The 23,129-nt window shown below is 47.4% G+C and overlaps 1 protein-coding gene across 5 annotated transcripts; it reads right to left on the bottom strand.

Moving 5' to 3' along the window:
* Window positions 1–405: 405 nt before the first annotated feature.
* On the bottom strand, window positions 406–22,887 carry slc4a2b (solute carrier family 4 member 2b). 5 transcript variants are annotated; one of them, XM_029843066.1, is made up of 24 exons: window positions 22,855–22,887; window positions 18,138–18,216; window positions 15,198–15,363; window positions 10,629–10,797; window positions 10,329–10,561; window positions 9,979–10,091; window positions 9,411–9,625; window positions 7,688–7,824; window positions 6,615–6,795; window positions 6,401–6,536; window positions 5,680–5,881; window positions 5,499–5,610; window positions 5,234–5,418; window positions 4,935–5,151; window positions 4,652–4,858; window positions 4,408–4,556; window positions 4,013–4,207; window positions 3,464–3,691; window positions 3,283–3,372; window positions 3,031–3,197; window positions 2,700–2,953; window positions 2,454–2,623; window positions 2,200–2,373; window positions 406–2,084 (listed from the first exon to the last, which is right to left on the bottom strand). In XM_029843066.1, exons 3-24 carry the CDS (start codon window positions 15,246–15,248, stop codon window positions 2,004–2,006), a joined length of 3,666 nt encoding a protein of 1,221 aa, XP_029698926.1. In that variant the 5' UTR covers window positions 15,249–15,363; window positions 18,138–18,216; window positions 22,855–22,887; the 3' UTR covers window positions 406–2,003. The 5 variants fall into 5 exon arrangements, 4 of the variants coding, with proteins under 4 accessions (XP_029698926.1, XP_029698925.1, XP_029698927.1 ...); XM_029843065.1 differs by lacking the exon at window positions 22,855–22,887 and having other exon boundaries at window positions 18,138–18,335; XM_029843067.1 differs by lacking the exon at window positions 22,855–22,887 and having other exon boundaries at window positions 5,499–5,607; window positions 18,138–18,335.
* Window positions 22,888–23,129: the final 242 nt, after the last annotated feature.

Here is a 23,129-nt window from a genome sequence, read left to right as displayed (position 1 = left end):
ATACTGATCCTAAAGCTCAAGTGTGAAAGAAAAATATGCTATAACCTGTTGAGCTGTCATGTTTCTACAGTAGCCCAGAATGGACATAAAGGCTTTATTTTATCAACACGTATTGTCAGCCATTACTTTTGAGGTTGGAATCTTCTAAATTGGAAGTTTGATGGCTGCCTCCAATGTGGAACCTCCTGGAATATTTCATTTATTAGCATTTGTCCCACCAACTAATGGACCCACCCCCCCTTCAACACTCTGGAAAAGCTGGCGGGGTTAAGAAGTCTTCTTCTCAACTGCTAGATGGCGCCAAATCTCACAGCAGAACTTTGCATCGGCCCATCGGACATCTGGGTGAACGATCGCTTTAGCGCCACCAAGAGGAGCAGCCGAACAGAGCAGGAGGAGGCAGGATAAATAGAAAATAACCTTTAATTTCATAGAATATCTCAGATATGAATGTACAAGGGAACATTTGCAACAGTCTGACTTCATATTGCTATCGAAGGGGAACACGTCACATCAGCGATTTCATGACTTTGACAAACGTTTGGCAGACACAGACAAATCCACAGGAACAAAGAATCACAACCGCTTCCTGTAAATACCTCCTCCATTTTCCCCACAGTGACGAACCAGTCAAATGTGCGACATACTCTGAATAAATCTCCCAAATAAGAGCAAAAATGCCTCCCATCTCTGCAAAAATAATGATATTTCATCTCCGAGCTTCTCAAAAGTGCAAATCTGCTGTAACATTTGTAGCTGATCACTTCGTGGTCCCACAGGCACTTGAGATTTTGTGACACCAAACCAGGCACAGGATCACAAATGACGTTAACGGGGAAGGTGGCGTCTCCGGTGGACGCCCTAGTGTGACAGAGGCTTTATCCGATCCATGTAGCGCCATACAAAACAACGACATACACACATGGATTTGTAAAGTGGCTCTTCTGGGTCACGCGTGGATGTTGAGATTGTCCCACAGCTCGGGCGTACGTTTTGGTCGACCATGTTCACAGTGCGTGTGTCCTAGCTGATGATGAGTTATGACATTATGGTGAAAGTAGGAATGTTAATGCGGGCTAGCGGCAAGGTTACTGATGGAAGGTGGCGTGGACGACACACACCACACATTTGGCACGAGACACAAACTCCACGCTGTCAGTGGCATGTTAGCTAACATTTACGTTCATTTGTGATATTTCTACTTTTGATTACTAAATTATGATGAGCAACATTATACAGTGGCATTAGTTTTACAGGAAAATGTTTTTTTATGTTAGATTTTTAGTCAAAGGTCGGCGGCAGCTCCCCCTGCTGGCGGTTTTATTCCACTGCAGAACCAGCCGACTGGATTCTAACTATTCTGCTTGATTGAAAAACAAAGATAAAGATTATGAATTACAAGACAAAAATTAATCATGGACATTGATTTAAGAAGCACACTAATGCAACAACTGTGTTCATGGGAGGACGATAATAGGATAAAATCATCATAAAATACAGTCATTGTTGAGGATTTGGTGCCTTTAAAAAAGTGCTACAAGCTTGAGGAGGTGGGTAAAGTGATCTGTTGCCTAAAATAAGACAGCATAAGAAAACAAACACCTCTCACTATTCTTCATAAGGCGCATGGTGAGCGACAGAACACACACACAAAAAAAAGCAACGACTTAGCGTGTAGATATAAAAGATCCCATATATCCTCCACATATTCAATGTGAATCAGGATAAACTTTCAGGGCTAAAAATCTACCGTGTTTGCAAATGCGTCTTCTCATCCGTTCGTGCCTTTAAGGCTCAAGATACCATGATTTCATTTCTCCTGTCCCCTGAAATATGTGGTTAAAAAAGTAAATATGAACGTTTGATGTGGATTTCCTTTCTGACAATCTGATAAAAACAGCTACATTCTGACCAAAGTAACGACCGACAGGACCCCCAACAAGCTGTGTGTGTCATGTGCAAGTGTTTTGACTTGGCAGGAGACCTCGAGGGCTCACTGTAGGTTACACAGGCATGCGCATCTCCGAGTACTCGTCTTGACACTCGCGCTCATCAAACTTTGGCTCCGCGTCGTCTGCATCGAGCTGTGGGATGGAGAGGAGGGCATCAGGATGAACAGGTTCTCCGTTTTGCTTTGGACATATTGAGATTTCACAGGTTTAAAAGCTGCCATGTTGCGCCCCCTGGTGGGTGACTTACGCATGCCATCTCTCTGGCTGTGAAGATGCGGGGCAGCAGGAACATTTTTACAGGAACGGTGAGAATGAGGACGAATGGAAAAGCTAGAGAAGCCTGAGTGGACATGACGGCCCACAGGACGGCCAGACACACCACCTGGATGCAGGTGAACATGTGCATCCGCAGCGTGCGCACCTGGAGGAGCAGCGTCTCAGTCAGTCATTAACATCGGGGTTAGCGAATGCTATCATGCCGGCGTTCACGGGTTCTCATACCTTGCGTACGTAGGAGTGATCTGGGTGATACTTTGGAGGCATCAGCAGTAGCATCATCCGCTCCGTTAGCTGGATGCCGTTGAGGGACATCACACCCATGTACAGGAAGATGCCGAACAACACTGCCAGGGGGATCTGACGCAGCAGGTCGCCAATGACGATAGACAAACCTGCAGAGAGTGGGCAAGATTTAAAATGGAGATCTGTACAACTGGGTCATCGGAGACCGCTTTGTCCAACACCCACCAACCAAGATGGACACCAGCAGCCCGGTGACCCGCTGCTCTTTCACCTCCTGGATGCGAGGCTTGTCTCCGGGGGCGACGGCCTTGCTCATGACGGTGAGGGCGTTGACGTGGGTCACCGAACGGACGGTCGCAGCGGCCATCCACGGCAGGCCGAAGACAGCCGAGGTGCCGCCCAGGACCACGATCAGCAGCAGGTCCAGATGGAAACCGGAACCCTTCACCAGCATCCGCTCCTTCTTACTCACAATCAGACTACAACAGAAAATCCACGGTCAATATAAAGAGCAGAGGAGTGGATTGAGGCGGACGATGATCCAGCATGAACTCACGTGGTGATCTGAGTCTCCATGAAGATGAGGATGAAGACCAGCAGAGCCGGTAAACAGCAGGCGAACATCATCCAGATGGGGAAGTTGCCGTCTGAGCCCAGAGGGTGGATGAGCCAGCCGCGTTTGGCAGGAGTCGTCACGGAGAAGCCTCTGGGAACACTGAGTTTCTGCAGAGAGGACGGCGGCGCAGGTGATGACGGCACTGAAGGTGAAGGTCAAATGAGCGCTTGAGTGAGGAGATCCCAGTCTTACCTGAATGAAGGTGTCGCTGAGGTTGTAAGCCACCAGGACCATGATGAGGATTGCAATCGGAACACCAAAATCTCCAATTACCCTGCGCAACTAGAACACACAGGGTGCACAAATGGGTGTGTTTTCAACCGTACCGGACAGAATGCGACATTAATGTGGCGGGTAATGTGTCCCCGCTCACCCTTCCAGGAAAGAACGCGCTGTTTTTGAACTTGCGCAGGTAGAAAGCGATAAAAAAGGTTCCGGCCATGAGAACCAGCGACAGCAGCGCGGTGTTGGGCTCGCCGAGGGTCGTCACCGCCGCGGGCTGGGTGTCGTTGTTCAGCAGGGACGTGACATTCTCCACCGTGACGTTCCCGTCCGTGCCGTTGTCCACGGAGCAGCGCTTCAACGGATGCTCCTTGAAAATCTGACAACACACACACACACACCACATTCACCCCGTTAGCTTTCACAACCGTCAGCGCCCTAAAAAACTAGCAAACTGCCCCAAAATCACAAGCTTGGATTCAGATTCAGCTTCAGCGTTTAATCCCTCTCATTTTCAAGAGCGATCAATCTCAAAAGAGTTCTGATCCACTGGTTACAAAAACAGAATGATTCAAACCCTGAGGGTTGAAGCCTGTCCAAAGATTAGTCTGCTCGGTTTAGCGTCAGGGGCGAGAACCTGCAGACTGCCAACGAAAACATTTTCGTAACCAAGAGCTGTTATTTCAAGTCTCTGGTGTACCCTGCCGAGCTTGATGAAGGTTTCGCAGATGAAGATGAGGGAGATGAGGAAGGAGAAGATCTCCTGGGTGAAGCGGGAAACGAAGCGGACCAGGAAGCTCCCCTCGAAGGCCACCGTCAGGGTCACGATGATGATGAGCCAGAACCCGATCCAGACTCGGCCCGTCAGGTACTCCATATTGTTTGCTTTGCAGAACTGGTGAGAAAAATAGTCCATGATCAGCCAACAAAACATTAAGATGAAGAAAAACAGAATAACTGAATAAGTAAAAAAACCAAATGGTTACGGTAGCAGGTTGAGGTCAGCACAGGTGCCAATGTCTGCACCTCTTTAAGTTGCAACTTTATTGTCATTTTTCTGGTCATTTTTTTTTTGTTTCATTAAATAAAACTTACACTGTAAAAGGCTTCTTCAAAAACCAGCAGGGGTCCTGAGAAGCCCACAATAAGTAACGGCTGTGCACCGAGCAAGCAGAAGATGACCCCCTGCACCGCTGTTGACACGATCAGCTCGGAAACACCAATTAGCCCGTCCGTCTTCTCGCCTAGAAACAGAGAGACGCCTTCAACAGCTGCTCAAATGATGTTGACACGTGACCCTGCAGTAACCCGACGCCTGTTCTCCACGTGTGCGTCTCACCTAGCAGCCCCCCGAACGTTATGGCCGGCGAAAGAGCGGCAAAGTAGATGAAGATGACGGCAGCCATGCACTGGCTGTTCAGGGCGTCCTTGAAGTCGCTCAGGTACTTCGGGTAGCGCCGCCGCACATCACGAACGAGTCCGCCGAACGGGCGTCTGGTGCGCTCCAAAGGATCGTCCGACTTCTTCAAGGGTGTGAGGAGGGCTTCTGCCAAACAGAAGAGAAGATTAGTCATTCAAATCCCAGGAAGTTGTCGTTGAAACCCTGATGAGGAGACGCGGACCTTTATCTTTCAGGCTTTTGGGCTCCTTGGCCAAGAGTTTGACCTCCAGCTCCTCCCTCTTGCGCAGCATTTCCCTCTGAAAGCGCGCCACGGAGCGCAGCAGCTCGTCGCCCCCCACCTCTGAGGGCGGCAGCACGATGCTGCAGTCCAGGAAGCTGTTGATGGCATTCAGAAGGTCGTGCCTGTCGTCGGCCAGGTAGGCCGCCTCATGGAATCGCTGGCGAGGCAAAAGAAAAATACTTCTGTTGAAAATTTGTTTTCAAAATCGCAAATAATAACCAAGTAAGACGTTTGCCCACCTTGTCAGACATGAGTGTGGAGATGGAGCGTCCGATCTGGTGGTAGTCCATGCTGGAGTTGGGAGGACCCAGCAGGACAAAGAGGAATCGGACTGGCACGGGAACTTCCAGAACGGACTCCAGCTCCACCGCCTCCTGCAGCCGCACAAACGCCATGGTGGGCTGCTCCAGGAAGTCCACGCAGCCTGGAGGGAGGAGGGACACAGACACGCAGTGAAATAATTATTACTGATAATGCCTGAAGTGATAACAAGAGACAACTGACCCACGAGGACCACAGTGGCTTCAGCGTTTTCAGGAATCTTCTCCAGCAGCTTCAGCTCATGTTTGGATTTGGATCGATGCATCCCAGAGACCACCGCCGGCTCCTTCTGCTGCTGGGCGGACATTCGCACATTCACACACTGAGCGCAACCACTCCAAACACAGAGGTTCGAAAGCCTCACCTGCACGTCGTTCTTTTCCACGTCGATGTGTATGTCCGTCTCCCCCACGGCGTGGCCGCCGCCCATGAGCGGGTCGGTCACCGATGGCTCCGGCTGGTGGGCGTGGTTGGCGTTGTGGTGGTGGGTTACCAGGCTGCCCAGGCTGGCCGCTGAGATGTTCCTGGGAAAATGACTATTGTGCTCCTTTTCATCGCTCGGGTGACTAGGGGAGGCAGGGAGAGGCAGAGAGAGGGTGAGGAGGAGGAAGAGAGGCAGCGACCAGGCGTAAAGCCATCTAGTAGCGGGAAGCGTACGTGGAAGCGGGAGTGAATACAGACACTTGCTCATTTATTCAAAAAGAGGAAGTGAGAACAAAACAACAATAATGACCGTCTGCCTGCAATATTTGGGGTGACGTCTGCACAGTGGCGAAGCGGGGACGAGGTGTCCAGTTTCTGCACACACCATCACCTTCCGCCTCGTGCGTGAGGCTCTGCTGTCAATCATATTCTTTGAGCCTCTTATAATGGTGTCAGTTAACAAATCAAAAGCAAAACTGATGGGAAAATAGCAGAAATAAACAGGCAGAGGTGGAAATGATACTTTAGCCTTTAATGTGGCGTGCAGGATTATCCGGCACACTGTTGGAAACAGTTGGGATACTTTTTCTTTGATTTGTTGCAGATTCCGTATAGAGACGCTGTGAAATTCCTTTGCAGACATCGCTGATGTGTGTGGTCACCTGTGTTTCAGCAGCAGGGCTCTTAGGACGTTGGCCCGATCCTCGGCTTTGATCTGGTCAGAGATGATCATCTGCTCCACCACCTGGTGGGCGATGCCAGGCAGGGTCTTCTGGTCCAGGTCCAACAGTACCGCACCTGTGGTGAAACACAGACCTCAGAGCTCGGCTTCACACCAAACGTGGGTCCAGCCCAGCAGGAGCAAGACTCCGTTACCATGTGAGATGGTTTTGCGCAGCTCCAACAAACTGCGGAAGGACAGTGAGGCCACGTGAGGTTTCCCCCAACGGTCGGTCTCCTCCTCAACATCTTCCTCAAACTTGATCCATCGGGCCGTCTCCTTCCACTGCAGCTCTTGGTTCTTGTCCATCGTCAGCTCATTCAGCTCCACAAACACCTGAAAATGACGTTGGGAACCATCAGGAGCGCGCAGGGGCGAGGAGCAGGAGAACATTCACCATGCTCACCAAAGAGTTGAATTCATTGCAAAACCTTTCCATGTTAGTGCCCAAAACCCAAATTTGAGCATTTCAAAACACGAAACACTGCAATAAAAACTCCAGTCTGTCAGCATCAGATATCAGGTTATTAGAAAAAAACTCCATGCTGGTCAGTGGGAGGCCAAAATCAGGCAGGAGCCTGTTCCTTATGAACCCGTGGCCAAAGTCTACACCTGCTGCATGCCCGTGAAGTCACACTCCAACCACCTGGGCTCACCTCCTTGTACTGGGCCATGTGACTGGAGCCCAAATCCAGCAGGAAGCCTTCAGGCCGAGAGGCGGAGCGGTACAGAATCACCGGTAAGGGCTGGGGGAGCGAGACGGCGCAGGAGAGGATTCAAACACCGGGGACGCGAGCCTACAGGTAACTCTTTCACCTGACAGGGGCTCTTGGGGGGTGTTAATAAAACATAGCGTTCCCTCTCTCAGCAGCTCCCAGTGTCTGGTTACCGAAGCTCCTCTCCCCCTTTTTTCCTTTCCACGCATGAAAGAAAAGGACTCATTCATTCATTTTTAATTGTCCCATCCACAAAGGAGAGCCGGGGCGAGGCAACATTTGAGAGGGGCACGGAAGGAAAACACCTCTGAGGATTTGCTACGATTTGTGAAGGGCAGGAAAAGTTCAAGGCTCATTATGTCGCGGGACTGTTACTTTTTATATTTAGGATTGAATTTAGCTGAATGACAGATAATGAAAGAATACAGCTGTTTACATCTACTGGGAATTCTTCTAAACCCAGAAAGTGCACATTTAAAATGAAGATACAGAAACGGCCATTTGGTTTTCACCTCATGTGGGGTCCGGTCCTGCTTCCGGGCGCGGGTGGTGGGTTCTTTGTGGTCCTTGCCGATGTGTACAATTTGTCCCTTGGTGCTCTTTCTGACCAGGTGTCTGCGCACGCCAGGAACATCTTCAAAACGGTGGCCTGGAGGCGCAGAAATGGAGGAAATTAAATGACTTGAACGAGCCAGAATATAGATTTCTTCAGGCTCGCAGCTCCGGACAAATAACTAATAACAGTAAAAAGAAAACAAAAAAAGTCAATATAAAAGAACCTCCCTGATTCTATTGGCACAATAAGAAGTCGGAAAAATACAGCTATTAAAAAAGCTCACCAAAATCCAATAAAACCTGAAATCCTACCTTTACCAGAGCTTCTTTCCTGTCCCGCTGTGAAACAAACTGTGAGGATTTCACGGCTCGTCATCAATGTTTCAGCATCGTACCGTTGCAACAAAGCGTCTCAAAGTATTCTATCGACTCGCTCCCCGAGCGGCTTTAGCGGCGTGCAGCTCCCGAAGCACTGGCGAGGATTTGCGGTGGGCGTAGGGTGAGCGCTGGCACGGCCGCCCGACTCCCCCTCGCTGATCAAATCTGCGCCGCCCGACGTGTGCAACTTTTGACATGTTTGGAAAAAGTTGCCACTTGGTGACCGGAGCCTGACCCCGCGGGGTCCCCGCACCTATCAGAAAGCATCAGCGAGCGGAGGCGCTAATTCGCTCAGGTCAGACAAAAGGGGAAGAAGAGTGATCTAATAATTCCTGTTGTTGAGCAGCAGCCAGAGGCAGAGACACTTTCCCAGGATGATTTTACAGGAAGATAAAAGAATGATGAACCTTTTGGGAGACTCAACTTGGTGTCACTAAGCTCCATAATGACCAAATACTCAATCTGAACAAAGTCAAGACGGAAAACTCCATCCGCAGCTTTTAATTTTAGCCTTCGGGTCCACTTAACTCTTCCCCTTGTTTCATTCCACTAATGATTAAAAGGTTGTGAACCGAGCTTCAGCTTTCACAATTAGCCACCATGTTGGCTCGGGCCCAAGTCCAGGGCCCTCAGCTGACAGCAGGAACGGCTAATTTAATAATGCAAGCCTGTCCGCCGCGCTCTCTGCCGAGGAGTCGGCTCCCTGACGTAAATCTCTCTGGCCGTGAAAACGACCCCACGCTGGGCCCGGGGCTGAAAACATCACAGGGCAGCGGGGAGCCGACTGCAACGAAGGCCGGAATTGCTTTGGGACCATTGCCCTTGCTCCGATCTTTCTGAAGGAATTTGGCCATCCGCAAATCTGAGGCTTCATTAGCGCTGCTGCTTAATCACGCAGAACAATTGAGAGGTGATTAAGAAGCCAGCTGTAAAGTGTAAAACCAAAGCAGCTCTGGCGCATGGCCATGACAAGAGAGTTTCACTGGCAAACCATCTGAAAACATAAAAGAACGTTACGTATTACAGAAACAAGGCAAATAGACTAAAGTAGCTCTTTTGCAGCCTTCAAGCTCAGTGAAGTATTGATGTAGAAATTCAAACATATGCTAGTCATCACAGTTTTCCCCTGATAATGTCAAAAAGTTGGTACAGTGCCCGAATGTATGTGTACGTCACCTTCCAGGACTACAGATGAAAGTTAGAAAAACCCTAAACTACATCAGAAATAAGCCCAAAGTGAAGCTGGCGTAGATGTGTAAACCGTTTTAACCTGAGCTCAGCTCACTCTTCAGCTACACTCACTCTTGATGCCGTCCAGGTCGGCGGACGCCAGCGTTTGAGCCTCGGTCTCGTCTGTGGGGATCCGCTGGTACTTGGCCTGCTCGGCGCCCGTCATGTTGCCTGTGCGCCTCCGCTCTTGCAGGTCGTAGCTGCGGGAGGAGACCCGGGTGAGCGGCGGATGTTCGGCTGGCACCAGCTGAGGGGCGGAGCTGGAGGCCTCCGGTGAGGTCGATTTGCTAGATAGATACAGAAAAATTGGTCAAGAGTATCAGAATAAAAGGTCAGATCTGTGCAGCGAGGAGGAAGGTGCACTTGCAGATGAGCTCCCATACAAAGTGAACATATAAATGTCAAGCTGGGGGGAAGGGGGGGCTGCTCAGGTGCCCATAGCAACAGAAGAATTATGGGTCTCTATTAGTCGGGGCCATCTGAGGGTGCTCAGCAGGCCCACTGCTGACACATGGCAACATATGCTGTGCACCTTCGCTGACCAGTCACGCTCTCATAGAGCTCCATCATTTGCATCGTGGCTACTACAGACGCGACGCTGTAGTGAAGTATGATGAGAAGTGAAAACGGAGGAGCCTACTCTGTGGAGGACGCGTCTCCCTCCCCGGACTGGGATGCAATATCCTGCTCGCGGGCCGAGTGGCCACTCCCTCTGCCATGTTTGACCACGCGGTCGTCATCGGAGAGAAAGAACTGGAGAGAAGATGGAGTAAAAGTTTGTTCACTGAAGAAATGAGTTTTATTTCCAACTGGACGTACATATGCAGTATAGTGCAGGTGGAGTGTATTTAGGGAAAAATGGAGGTAGAATTGCAGGAAATATATCCGATAAAGCCGATAGGGCACCACTTTTAGCAACCTTGCTTCAAACGAAGCAAACGCGCATACAAACTCCCCTATTCTCTTCCATCTGCTTTTGAAACCAATTACCTCCACATCTCTGGGTCTGTCTGACTCAGAGGGGGAAGACGGTGCGTCAGTCACCTCCTCCTCCTCTTCTTCCTCCTCTTCCTCCTCTCCCTCCTCCACGGGGCTGCTGGGAGCAGCATGGCTGCTTTTGTGATGTTTGTCCTTCCTCCGCTTCTTGTTGCCCTTCTTCCGGCGGCCCTCAGAGGGCAGCTTGGACAGGGGGCGGTGGATGTGGTGGGAGGAGTGACGGTGGTCTGCAGAGACAGCCAATCAGAAGGCTCCCCAGGCGTGTGCCTCAGGAGAAGACCAGCGCGTACTCACACTCGATGTCCTCCTCATGGTAGTTGTGCAGCTGCTCATCAGGTACTGCGGCAGCAGGGCTGAGGATCTGCTGGAAGCGCTGGACACCCAAAGCCTTGTTCAGGTCGCCATCGTCTTCCTCGTCACGGCGCGCAGTCCCGTGTAGCGATGAGACGGCGGGCGCATCTGGCTGTAACAAAAGATAGCGTGAACATACTTTTTTTACAAGTCCTTGTGTTGAAGAATACACACCGATCAATACAACAACCAGGAAATTAAAACAAAAAAGGGAAGAACTGCCTCGTGTGGAGTTTGGAAAGTTGACTTATAAGCACCACTAGAGGGCGCTCTGGTTCCTTAAAAACTGTCCAGTGTCACATGACAGTCTACACGCCTGAAATTTAGCCTTGTATAGGAAACACCAGCCATGTGCATCGATCAGATACTCTTTTTCCACGATCATGTGGGTGATAAGAAATATGTTTTCTTGCAGCAGGACGCTGGGCCCCTGCTGCTCTCCGCTCTGCCGGCGGGATGTTGTCTTAAGGATTATCTGGGGCACCGCAGCAAGTGGATCAGCTATGGCTAACAGGATCGTGCTGCAGCCACCTCACAGCAGAGAAAATGTTGCCATGGCTACTGCCCCGAGTCCTCCGATCCTGCCGCGGACCCTTCCTGTGACACGACTCAGGCCACAGGTCATCTGATGCTCCCTGACGTGATTCTCAGGACACCTAACGTGTCAGTCACATATTAGGTTTTCTCCATTACTGCAGGAAGCAGCAGAAAGCCTAGTTTTTAGCATCTCGCCCGCTAAAACATGGATTATCTTGCTTCTAAAGTCAGTCTTTCACAGAGGTTCAACAACAAATATTGAACATGAGGGGCCCTTTTGCACATGTCTGACATGTCGGCTTACACATACTTCCCAACTAAAAGAAACTGTTACTGAGGAAAAACTGAATGTTGTATCTGGGATGCACAAATGTACCAAAACACTGAGTGTGCAGAAAGAAAAAGTGGCAGAACTGCCAACAAAAACCAGTGGAATTCTGAATGAAACAGATAAACTGGCCAGTAATTCCACTCTGGGTTACTGGGTTTACACGCATCATGTAGGTGTGACAAACACCATTATTCAGCAAGAGCAAAGCAAATTAACTTAGAACTCGAGTTATCACACACAGAACAAGGATTAATGGTAGTTATTCGTTTATAAAGACACGATTCGGCTGATTCGACATACTTTAAGGGTATTTCAACTAAATTTGACCCGTCCTTGACCTTGAACCCTTAGGTGACCTGTGATGTTGCTGGGACAGGCTGTAGCATTATAATACAGTAATAACGGAGGCTTTACGCTCCCTTCAGACTGCTGGGAGAACAAAAAAAAACATTAAAAGAGGAGCAAAATTTAGTGTGCCGACATTTAATTTACAAATACAAAAACCAGATGTGCTGTTACATTATCCAGCAGTTTATTTTTCCACTGCTCGTGCTCATATCGCGGCTTCGCTATGGGGGCAAAGTGCGAGGGATTCTCAAACAGGCGAGAAAACTGAAAACGATGTGCAAAGAGCAACCTGAGGGGAGTCGAGGAGAGGTTTCCTACTGTACTGTCCTCATTTATGGTGGTTTCAGGAGACCAGGGCTGGGAAAACCTGAGTTTGACCCCCTCCATTATGACGCATAAAATGAGAGATCTTTGATGTACAAGCCATAGCTGTAGATGATCACAGTCTGAGGGACGATAAATGGAATAAAGTTGATAAATTTACCGACACATTAGCCCATTTCTTAAGTTGGATACTAATGTGAAGATTGAAGCAGCAATGTACTGTACACATATAAAATCAGTGAGAATGCTAAAGGCGTAGCATGCGGGGCTGTAAAGTCATATATTGAAAGGACGACATGAGTCATCAGACCATAAAATGCATGTAAAACGTCACGTCCTGGTAGGGAAGATTCTTTTCACGGCATCCGTGGCTTCAGATAAGTTTGCAGTTCAGATTATTAACTGATAAACTGCCTCTTAAAACTGGGCTGTCCCCTGGAGGCGACAAAAGTAAAGAATGAGCAAGATAATGTTACCTTCAAGTGTCGTGCGTGAGACGGGCGACTATTTTAAATTTAATGACTCACTCTTGGGGGAACAGCTGTCCCCCCCAAGAGTCACTGATATGGTTGTCCTATAATGTCAAAGTTCAGGAGGAGGGCCACACAACGCTCCGCGCTGTGGTCTGGGCTAGAGGTGGACGACCTTGGGGGGGGGGGGGCTGAAAGACAACAATCCATTCATCTTTGCAGCGCCTGTCATATTGAGAAGACAGTTCTGGAACGACTCTCAAATGAAGTCAACTGCACTTTTAAAACCGTTGGTCTCAGACGGTCCCTCAGCTTTGCAGCCTACCACCGGAATCTACCCGTCACGCACGTGCACGCACACCTAAGGTGGTTTATTTATTTTTTTTAACTGTGTGACCTCTCTGACTGTCCAAAGGTAACAAAATCTACTCCTCACTGATTATTCATATCGAGTTTAACCTCTGCAGAGAGACAGCTCAGCAGTTCTGATGCTAAGCTAACCATGACTCCATCAGTTGCTTTCATTTTGAATTAGCCGTCACCCCACCATGGAAGATAATACAGTAACTGTCCATTGGCAGCACTCGCGCGCGCGCGCGTGTTCATGTGTGTGTTTCAAATCAACAGATGGCGAAGGCAGACGGTCCTCCAGCCAATAACCATATAGTCGCCGCTCAGCGACACGAGTGTTTAAATAGCAAATCATCCCCAGCAGCTGCCCCTTGTATTAAATAAAATAACAGTTCACACTCAGATTGGTTACATGTCAGGATTAAAACACGCTGAGTTTTCCAGGACAGCATCCAGGACTCTGAAATTAAAATGATGAATCTCTCATCTGCAGAGTTTTTGAATATAAAAAAGGACTAAAGTTTATGGTAAAGCCCGTTTGTCCATCCAGGCAGAAACGTGGCTGGGCGACGTGATGCATTGATTTTGCTATAAACCTCTGAAGTAGTGGCTGGTAGACAGTAAATTAAGTGAGCCTTTGTGTACAACATTTATCTCATTAGCCTTTTATCTCTCGCCGGAGCCATTTAGCTCCTATTAAAGCGAAACTATTTGGCATCTACTTCCAAAACAGCTTCCAATGAACTTGGAATTCAGAAGCCGTTTCCGCTGAAAGAGCAACCGTCTACCGCTTCCAGCAAACTGGCAGATGACCTCTGACCTTTGAGCAAAAAGAAACCGTTGTAAACAGCAGCACAGCGGGTTGATTATATTAATGTAAATTGAGGTCGAAAGGCCGAAATTCTCATATCCTCGCTGCCCAATCCAGGAACGAGCATGACCACTGATGCTAACGCTTAACCTTACGCAGTAATAAATACCCAACTTGACTGAATATTAGCCAGCTGGAGCTTGTGCTGAGGAGGAACCCTAGAGGCTCCATAGGTTGTGAAAACACGTTTCCAATGTGTTCGTTGACTAGAGTGGGATTAGATATCCGACAGGAACCGAGGGCGAACGAGGATTTGAACCCTCGTGTTAGGCGCTCACCTTAAATGCATACAGATAGTCCATGAAATCACACGCCGGCGTGCGGCTGCGGAATATTTGCCTTTCCAAATTCACAAGCCAAAGGTCACAGGAAAAATAGTTCCCATTTTAGTCCGTTTCAGTCAAACGTGGCTGATCAGAGCAAGGAGCCGTTAAACAAAAAAAAAAGAAAAGTCAGACAGGATTATTTAAACTCTCTCGCAAACAGGCATAAAGCTCGAGATAATGATTAACCTCCTGTAGTCTGAGTCAAGAGAAGAGCCAATGAGAGCTCAGATGCCGTCACACAGCAAACAGCTTTATCTTCTGATAACTTCTCGGTCACTATGCTTCCTACTGGCAAACCTCATTACGGACCAGCGCGTCTGGCCCACAATCTATGGTTATTAACCGCCTTCCTGCCTATAAATAAAGTCACGTTTACGCACCTTTAAGCCCAACTAACAAGACTTTGGAGATAAAATGTGATTGTTTTATTTTTTTTTTTAAAGGAGTATTCCAGGGAAAGGCAGGAGCCGTGAGCGCTCCTCGTCTGGGACTACGGAGAAGTTAAAGGACGTGAGAAAAACTGCATTTCTCATAATTCATGGAATTCAATTTTTGGAGAGGATGCCTAAAAATATTGGCCTCCTCAAGCTCGGGATATTTTCTGCTGCATTTTAATCATTCGGAGATGAACGTTTTAGATCCAGGAATTTGGCTCTTGTTGGCTGCTGACCCCCCCCATCCCCCCCGGGCCACACGTTCGCCATACGTTTTGTTTACATTCCTTTTCTTTTTTTTAACTGGTGGTCGGTTGATTCGGAAAGGAAGGGGAAGGAAACTGGGACGTGCTATTCCTACACAAATGTTCTGGAGAGGGAGTTCACGCAGCGTTAATCCAGCACAGATAATACGAAGCAAATGGGGCCGTACAGACGTCAGCTAGCATCATCCACGTGAACCGTGCGGTCTGGTTTCATCACGCCGTGGACAATCCCGGGTTTTTTTCCCCAGACTTACACTGTGAATTCCCGATGCCAATGTGGGTTTGGTAGCGTTGGGGCTGCTCATGGCTCCACGGTGGGGGTCCCTGCTGGGGATGACCTGGTGAGCAGGGTTTTGGAACGCTGTTGCTTTAGCCCTTCTCTTTCTCACTGGGACTCAGACAGCTTTTGGGCAGCATAACCTGGAGACAAACATCAGACACACGGAGGTCGGAAATCTGGTCGGACTGCTTCAGCTGATAAATGAACTCATCTGTGCGGGATGAAGGGGACTGAATAAGACCCCTTTTTTAATAATGTTGAGCAAAGCAGCTGGATAACGATGCTAAGCACATTTAAGTAAACATATATTGGTTCTGCTGGAGCCAAATAAACCAGGTTTTTGCTGAAATACTAGGCTGATGTGTGTGTTTAACAGTCGTGAACGGCGTTAATGAAGCAACTGGAAAATTCAGGATTTCCTGGAAAGGCCTTTAATCACCTTTGACCCACCACATTCATCTGAAAGTCTTTATGATGATGTGTGAAGTAATTAAAAGGTTCCATCGTCCTTAAGGGGAAATATATAAGAAAACGTTTCCACCGACGGCCGTTGCTCCACTGCTTACAGTGCTTGGCTGCAGCCGTTGAAGGTCATTAACAAAGATAAGAGCCAGATAGTAACGAGGGCTGCCGTGCAGAGGACCCTCGACGCCAGGCGGCACGTGACTCCCGCTAACCTCGACCTCCTCGTTCAGCCTGGAGACACGCAATCAAAGCGCCTAAAAATACTGCTTCGATTAAACTAAAATGCATCGTTTCTCAATCACCCACGTAACAGGAGCCCAGCTGGCTCTGGCTGCAGGGCTAATCTGAAACCCCTGATAAAGCATGACAGATGTGTCGGGGGGGTCAGATTTATTGTGGATTGTATTAGAGATATGACTGAACACACATATTCTGTATAAACAAATAGCACCGAGAGCCCTGTGATGACAATATCATCTTCTTTGGGCGTCCCAGCTGCTGTTGGGCAACACATAGCATCAGGGTTGTGCAATCGTGCAGTTTTAGGAACCCGCATAGGAAGCCTGACATCATCCGAAGTGGTCTTAATTTTGACATTTTCCCAGCATAACCTTTGTGAGCTTCTGAAGCTGACGGCCTTCTGGATTCAAGTCACAGACGATTGTGTGATCTGAAACTTTGTGAATGCTTTTAGCAAAAAATCTAGATAAACCCGGGAAAGGTCCAGTCATGGTCCTCGCCGAGGCCGTGCTGGACCTAGAGCTACTGGACTGAGCGGACGTCACAGAGCCACCCGGCAGACCAAATGTGACTCAGCCATGGTGGTAATCACATGACCACAGCTAAATTATAATTTGGCATCTGGATTAAAACTGCGTCGTCTGGTGAGTAAGATGGAACGAGTTTGATGACGACTTGCTCCATAAACCCTGAAGTGATGGAAAAGAGGAGCACGAGCAACATAGACGTCCTGGAAGATGCTCACCAACTATTTCCAAACTCACCCATCACTTCCAAAACTGATGGAATATTTAGAGATTTCCACTTGTCTCGTGCAGCTCACTATTTGAGAAAAAATGGCCTTGGTGGAGGAAGTTGGTATGAAAACAGGAAGTAGACAACGGCTTCTTTCTGAAGGCCTTTCTCGGGGACCTGGAAACGTCTCCAGGCTGACATGGGTGGACAGAAAAACAACACCTCAACATCCGCCTCGTGTCACCATTATTTGGGAGTTTTAAAGGCCTGACAAACGTCTTCGTGGTAGAGAAAACGGGAAGCCTTCTGCATCACAGTTCAGTGACTTGACGATATATTATTTTAGACAGATTACTTAAGGTTAACCCGCAGGTCAAATTTTATTGCGCGTACTATCGCAGACTCGTCAGCTGACAGTTAGCTTACAACGCTAGCTGGTGTAAATGCCATTTTAGAATTTAAAATATTGAAACAATGATGAAAAAGCGTTTAAAATATTCACCAGCACAAATGTATGACATTTAGCACTAAATGGGACACTTAAGCACAAACAAGTGCGATGATTTAAGCACACGAGACGAAACAGGGAGTAAAATTGGGAAGGTGGAGGAGGGCTGCGTACAGCACAGGCAGTTCCTTGATTTCTCTGACATTCCTGTTTCCTGCCACCTCTTTTAGCATCAGCCTCAGTGTCAGGTCACCGCCCAACAATGTCAAAGTTTATAGAACGTTTTCATTTGGTCTTAATAAAAAAAAAAAATTTAAATAAATCACTGGGGATTACGCTCGATCGTCTGGAGCCACACTTTAAATATATTCCAAGGTTTTCAAAATAGAATCCAATAATAACAGTAAATCAAAGCATTTAACCAATGCTATGTTGTATTTAAATGTCGAGTCATGTGAAATTAAATGTCAAATTGGACCACTTTTAAGTGCAGATTCACTGTAAGGATAAACTTTCAGTATAAGTTGATCTTCCATCTTAACAATGTCATCATGTGACCTTTGAGGGTTGGAAAAAGACCAAGATTTCTTCAGCTCAATACCACAAACTCTCCCTAAATGTGAGTGATTGAGGAACAGGTGAGGGCAGATTACAACGTGGAAAAACTTCAATCGACACAGGAAATTAAATGCAAAGAGATTCAAAGGGTTAACGTTAGCTTAAGGTTATAATAAATGAATGAAACCAACTTAAAGCTTGTTATACATTTCCAGTTGGTTGTATACATTATCAAATATAAACATAATTAAAGCTGCCGAAGAAAATGATTTTAAAAAACCCCCACAACTAAATATTTAAATCAGTGGAGACGTTTAGGAGGCTTTTGTGCTGTAAAATAGAGGAGTCGTCTGTGCAGAGGCAGCATATTGAATCAATTCAACTGGACAGCACGAAAAAAATTCAATGTCAGTTTGAAAGGAACACGCCAAACGTGCATTAACCCGAGACACCGTGACTGAATCCTACCTTTGTGTGCTTACAGCAGAGAAGCCAGCGCAGACATCCTAGAGCAATCGTCAACTCTGCCGTGAAGAGAGACCCGGGGCTGGTCAGAGAGCAGGACGGAGGTAAATAGAGAGAAAAGCAAAGACAAGGAGACAAAAAAAAGGGGTTAGAGACACAGACGAGGATCAGGCGCAGCCTCGAGTGGAGCCGAGCGCTCTCTCAGACCAGCGTGCGTGGACTGATAGCAGCAGCCTTCCTCCTCTGGATTATGTTTCCTCTTCCAGCCTGCTGACAAGTAGCCATGTGACTAAGGGATCCATTCAACACTGAGTCAGATGCCGCTGCTCAGACGAGCAAATCGATCTCACACACACACACACACACACACACACACACACACACACACACACACACACACACACACACACACACACACACACACACACACACACACACACACACACACACACACACACACACACACACACACACACACACACACACACACACACACCTGACCCTCACTGAATGTGGATATTCAACCCGCTTTGAACAAATAATCACAGAAACTTCACTTATTACGTTTGAAAGGAAGAGCTTGCACAGAAATTAATCATTACCCATCGTGCCATTAGGAAGTCTTTACATTTCTACCTTCGCAAATCATTACTCTTATCTGCAGAAAAAGCCGAGTATGGGGTTCTCTAAACATGAATAAAACAGCTTTTATTTGTGAATTTAAACGAGTCTGCATTTGGGAAGTGAAACAGAGATTACCAAATTACAAAATCTCTTCTCATTCTGTCATTTTACATTTTTATCTTCGTGCAGTTTGAAAGGCAGCCAAATGGCAAAAGTGTGAGATTTGGCGACGCCTAGTGGCGAGAATATAGACAGCTACAGGTTTCACAACCACTGCTGGCTGCAGTCATCACAAAGATAAGAATATCCAAATATTTTCTGTTTTACTCATTACAAAAAATAAATTGCCACAGAAGGGTGGCTAAGGATAGCACTTTTAGGCACTTTAAGTGAGGAAAACAAAATAAATGCACTATTCCACACCCTGCAAATGTCGAGCCTACCATGTGTGCATAGAGCTGCTTATATTGTTAAATGCTAGTGATTGCAGTCATGAGGGTTAAAAAAAAAATAAAAAGGAAAATGTCAAGAAAAGGATAATAATAGAGTACAGCAACAACCTGACCTACTACATAATCGATGCCAGTTAATCTGTAATTTCAGAATAGCACAGGCCGGGGCAGCGGCCGTGAGTCACCACAGACAAGACTTCTTTAGAAGGTAGGAAACCTTGACTTGTCATGATGTCGGATGTTGCATCACACCCAGGAGGTGCAGGATGTTGAATCATTGATGAATTTCTCAAAAAATAGAAAATTGCAGCAATGACACGATACCGCATATAACTTCACACACTCCCCATTTAGCAACAACATAAATAAATAAAAATGCTTGGGTGAAATCAGCCTTAATATGATTAACACCGCCTAAAGCCAGAAAAGCCACTGGATTACGTTCTCCAGCACACAGGGACCAGTCCTGTGATCTAAACAAGTCGCTTGCCGACCATCAAGCGCTGCATTCCACATCAGCTTATGGGCCTTGGAGCTAAAGAAAACCTCGGGAGGTTGCCCCAGCAAGCGTGTGTACGAGGTAAAATTGTTTGTCCCCAGCTCTGTGACCTCACCATGGAGTCACGTGGACGTCCTGCAGGAGGGGAACAAAAATTCAACCCATGAGCAGCTAAAATTGTGGCCCGCTTGAGTCTGGGGCTTTCCTCCGTCCCAAGTGTGCTGATAATAGCATTATGCACAGTGGTCAAGTATATAAAGAGCTGCAACTTTGTGCACACAAGCCCGGAAGGGCGATTAAAACTTTGTTCCAAGACGACTACGCACTGCAATAAAGCTTGTGTCCCCAGCTCGGAACCTGCACAGAATAGCAACGCAGCTCCCATCGCCGCCATTTCAGGGCTCTCGTTTGATTGTCCTGTGCACGTCCTGAAATAAAACCACCTGACATAAATATATCTAGGGCAGAAGTCAAAACATGTTTCCCCTTATGTCCGAAATGACAAGACAAACGTGTAATTTTTTCATGACAACATCCCGCCTCCGGTTTTCCTCGCTTTTACACAATGTGTAAACACGACTGAGAAATTCTCCCTCCGGTTTCCTGCGATTCTTCTCTCCCGTACGGCTCAAAAGAGCTTGCAACACCATATTTAGGAGCGTTTGGGGGGGGGGAAAAAGAAAGAAGTGGAGCCCAAAGACAGTATTTACCTTATGGAGAAGAGTGTATCATCTGTCAACAGGTGACAATAACCTTTCCAAAGCTCTAAAAAGTCCCCACCGCCCAGGGCTCTTCCCCAACTGTGCAGCTACTGGCCTGGATGTAGCGTTAGCGTTAGCGCTGACAGCTGGCCTGTTTATACATCTCTATGGGGATTTGGCAGTGGTGTTATGTAGATTGCTGCTGTGGCCTCCAAGTCTTTCAGGCTAGAATAGCTCAGCAGTCCAGTCACCAGGACACGTCTGAACTCTTGCTGCACGCAGGACTCTGCTCCTCGCAGTCTGACCTCGCCTAGCATAATCTGTGGAAGACTTCCAATATCCCAGCTAACAGCTGCAGTCCATGCTAACCCGGTTACAGTGGTTGCTCTCGCAATTCCTGCCTATTATCATCAACCCCCCAAAAAAGCAACCCCCGGTCAGACACTTTGACAGCTTAAAGCCAGCTAGGTTGTGAATACGCATCTCATTTAGCATAAAAAGTGCCAATATCACACCTGAGGGATGTGGTTTCGTCGAAGTTTTTAGCTGGGATCCGTAGGACAGTTAGCTTAAAATGCTAAACTCCACTCAGGATCCAAGGAGATCATCAAGGAGATTTGTAACTGAAGAATTATCATGTTCAAATAGGCTATAGAGCTTGTTGGTGATTTCAAAACATAGCGGACGTGGACTGGAAGCAAATATGACTTTGATTCACCTTCACCCAGCAGCGAGTCCCATCCAGGGTGTGGCAATATCCCGTCAACACCGTCGCATCCCAGGGTTGCTCCAAAAGAAAAGCCAGTTTCTCACACAAGCACCGTAATTGTGCACTTATAATTACTGTCTTTATCCCCATGAGACACAGGCTGGGAGGGGATATAAAATATCGCCTGGACTCCCACAACCCAAACAAAGACCTGATCTCACACCAGACTCAAACACAACTCGGCCATTTACCAATTTCCTGGGAAACGACGTAATGTGATTACATTTGTTGGCAGACGGATTTAAACCTACACCCTCATGGGAAAAAGGGCGACAAAGGAGGAGGGTGCAAAGATGCTCTTTGACTTCGGCCTCCAGACCCATGTGGGTTCAAAGTAGCAGGAACTTCAATATTAGAAGAATCTGCTCAGAGGAGCTGAGAAAACATGGTTCCGAGGAACCCATTATCCACCTCTTCATTGTCGTCTGCATGACCAGGCAATTCCAGCATGGAATGTGGACACGCTCGGCTCAACGCTTCCACGTTTATTAAAAAGTTCCCCTCTGCGAAACACCGCCGCCAGTTTACAGAAGCTCGGTGAACAATTAAAAGATGCATTTAAAATCTCAGGTTTGACTGAGTCACACCTGCTATAATAAGACGGCAGGTCCGTTCTAGGATTACAATGAGCTTGCATTTCCACCTTCAACAAGGTCAGACGCTCCGAGACGAAATGTTCCGTCTCCGAAAGGTTTGGGGAGAAACGAAAGCGCATTACGATCTCCTCAGACGACCCAGAGAGCCGCACAAAGACCATACTGCCGAGTCAGCAGAGAGGGAACATCCTTCCTCTATCCTGCCAAAGGTCACGGGACGCGATGGATGGGACCACGGCTCCCGACCTTGAGTACAGAACGCCGGGATGACTCTGAATTAATCAGGTGTGAAGGATAACTTCTGCAGAATCGACAAAAGCAGAGGAAGAGGAAGAGCGGTTGATTAAAACTAAATGTTGCTGCAGTTTGCATCACCCCGTTTGCGCCAGATATTTTAAAGTGTTTCAAGTCTAAATAACTTTATTTTAACCTAACCTTGTAGCTACATGGATCCCTCTGTATATATTACACTTGTAAAAGCTTAAGATAAGAGTCCTTTTCTGCAGTGTGTTGGTGTAAACAGCCATCTTGTGTTGCTGCAGCTGCTCCGTTGTCATTAAAGAGATCAGAGTTTAACTTTCATTTATTTCGGCAATAACAGCCTCTTTTCATCGTGTCACGTACAGAAACCTGAAGCACGTCACGCAGCTATCCACGGAGGCAACAGTGGCTTATGAGTTAATTAAAGCCAAACACTCCTTCCCCGCATCGCCAAATCGACCACGCACGCTCATCCAGCCCGCAACGTGACAGGCTGTCATGATACGCCTGCAGTCAGGGAGGATGAGGAACACCTCCAGCAGGCTTCCAACGCTTAAAGCCTTCAAACCGCAGGTCTCAGACTTCCATTACCTGCTTATCAGCCCGGGGAACAAAGCGACCCCCCCCCCCAAGACACCCGTGTGCATGTGTGGCAGTTTGGCTGTCAATGTCGCTTCCCTTCACTGGAAAATGAGCTTACGCTCGAGAGCAATTCAGGACGACCCAAAATGTCACAAAGCAGATAAAGTTAATTCATCTTTAGGTTAAGAAGAACATATAAAATGTGTCTCATTTAATCGCCGGTGTCCGCTACTCACCACAAACTCTCGCTGAATGACTTGCTCATTCAACCGGTGTCAAATTTTAAGATTTATATACGCCCACTTCCGTGAGTGGTACCTAATTTAAACCATTTGGAAAAAAATAAAACGTGCCTTCCCCGTAATTGACCGGCAACTCCGTCGGCAGAAACATTTGAAATCACGCTAAAGTATAAAAATATAGATTTAGAGCGCTGTGAAGATATTACCATTCAAATCTTCTTTCGGACGAAATTCCATGCTTTTATTTTGGTGTCACGATTGACACACAT

This window comes from Takifugu rubripes, chromosome 10, assembly GCF_901000725.2.
Source record: "Takifugu rubripes chromosome 10, fTakRub1.2, whole genome shotgun sequence".
Lineage (NCBI taxonomy): Eukaryota > Metazoa > Chordata > Actinopteri > Tetraodontiformes > Tetraodontidae > Takifugu > Takifugu rubripes.
This window is presented reverse-complemented; position numbering and strand designations above follow the sequence as displayed.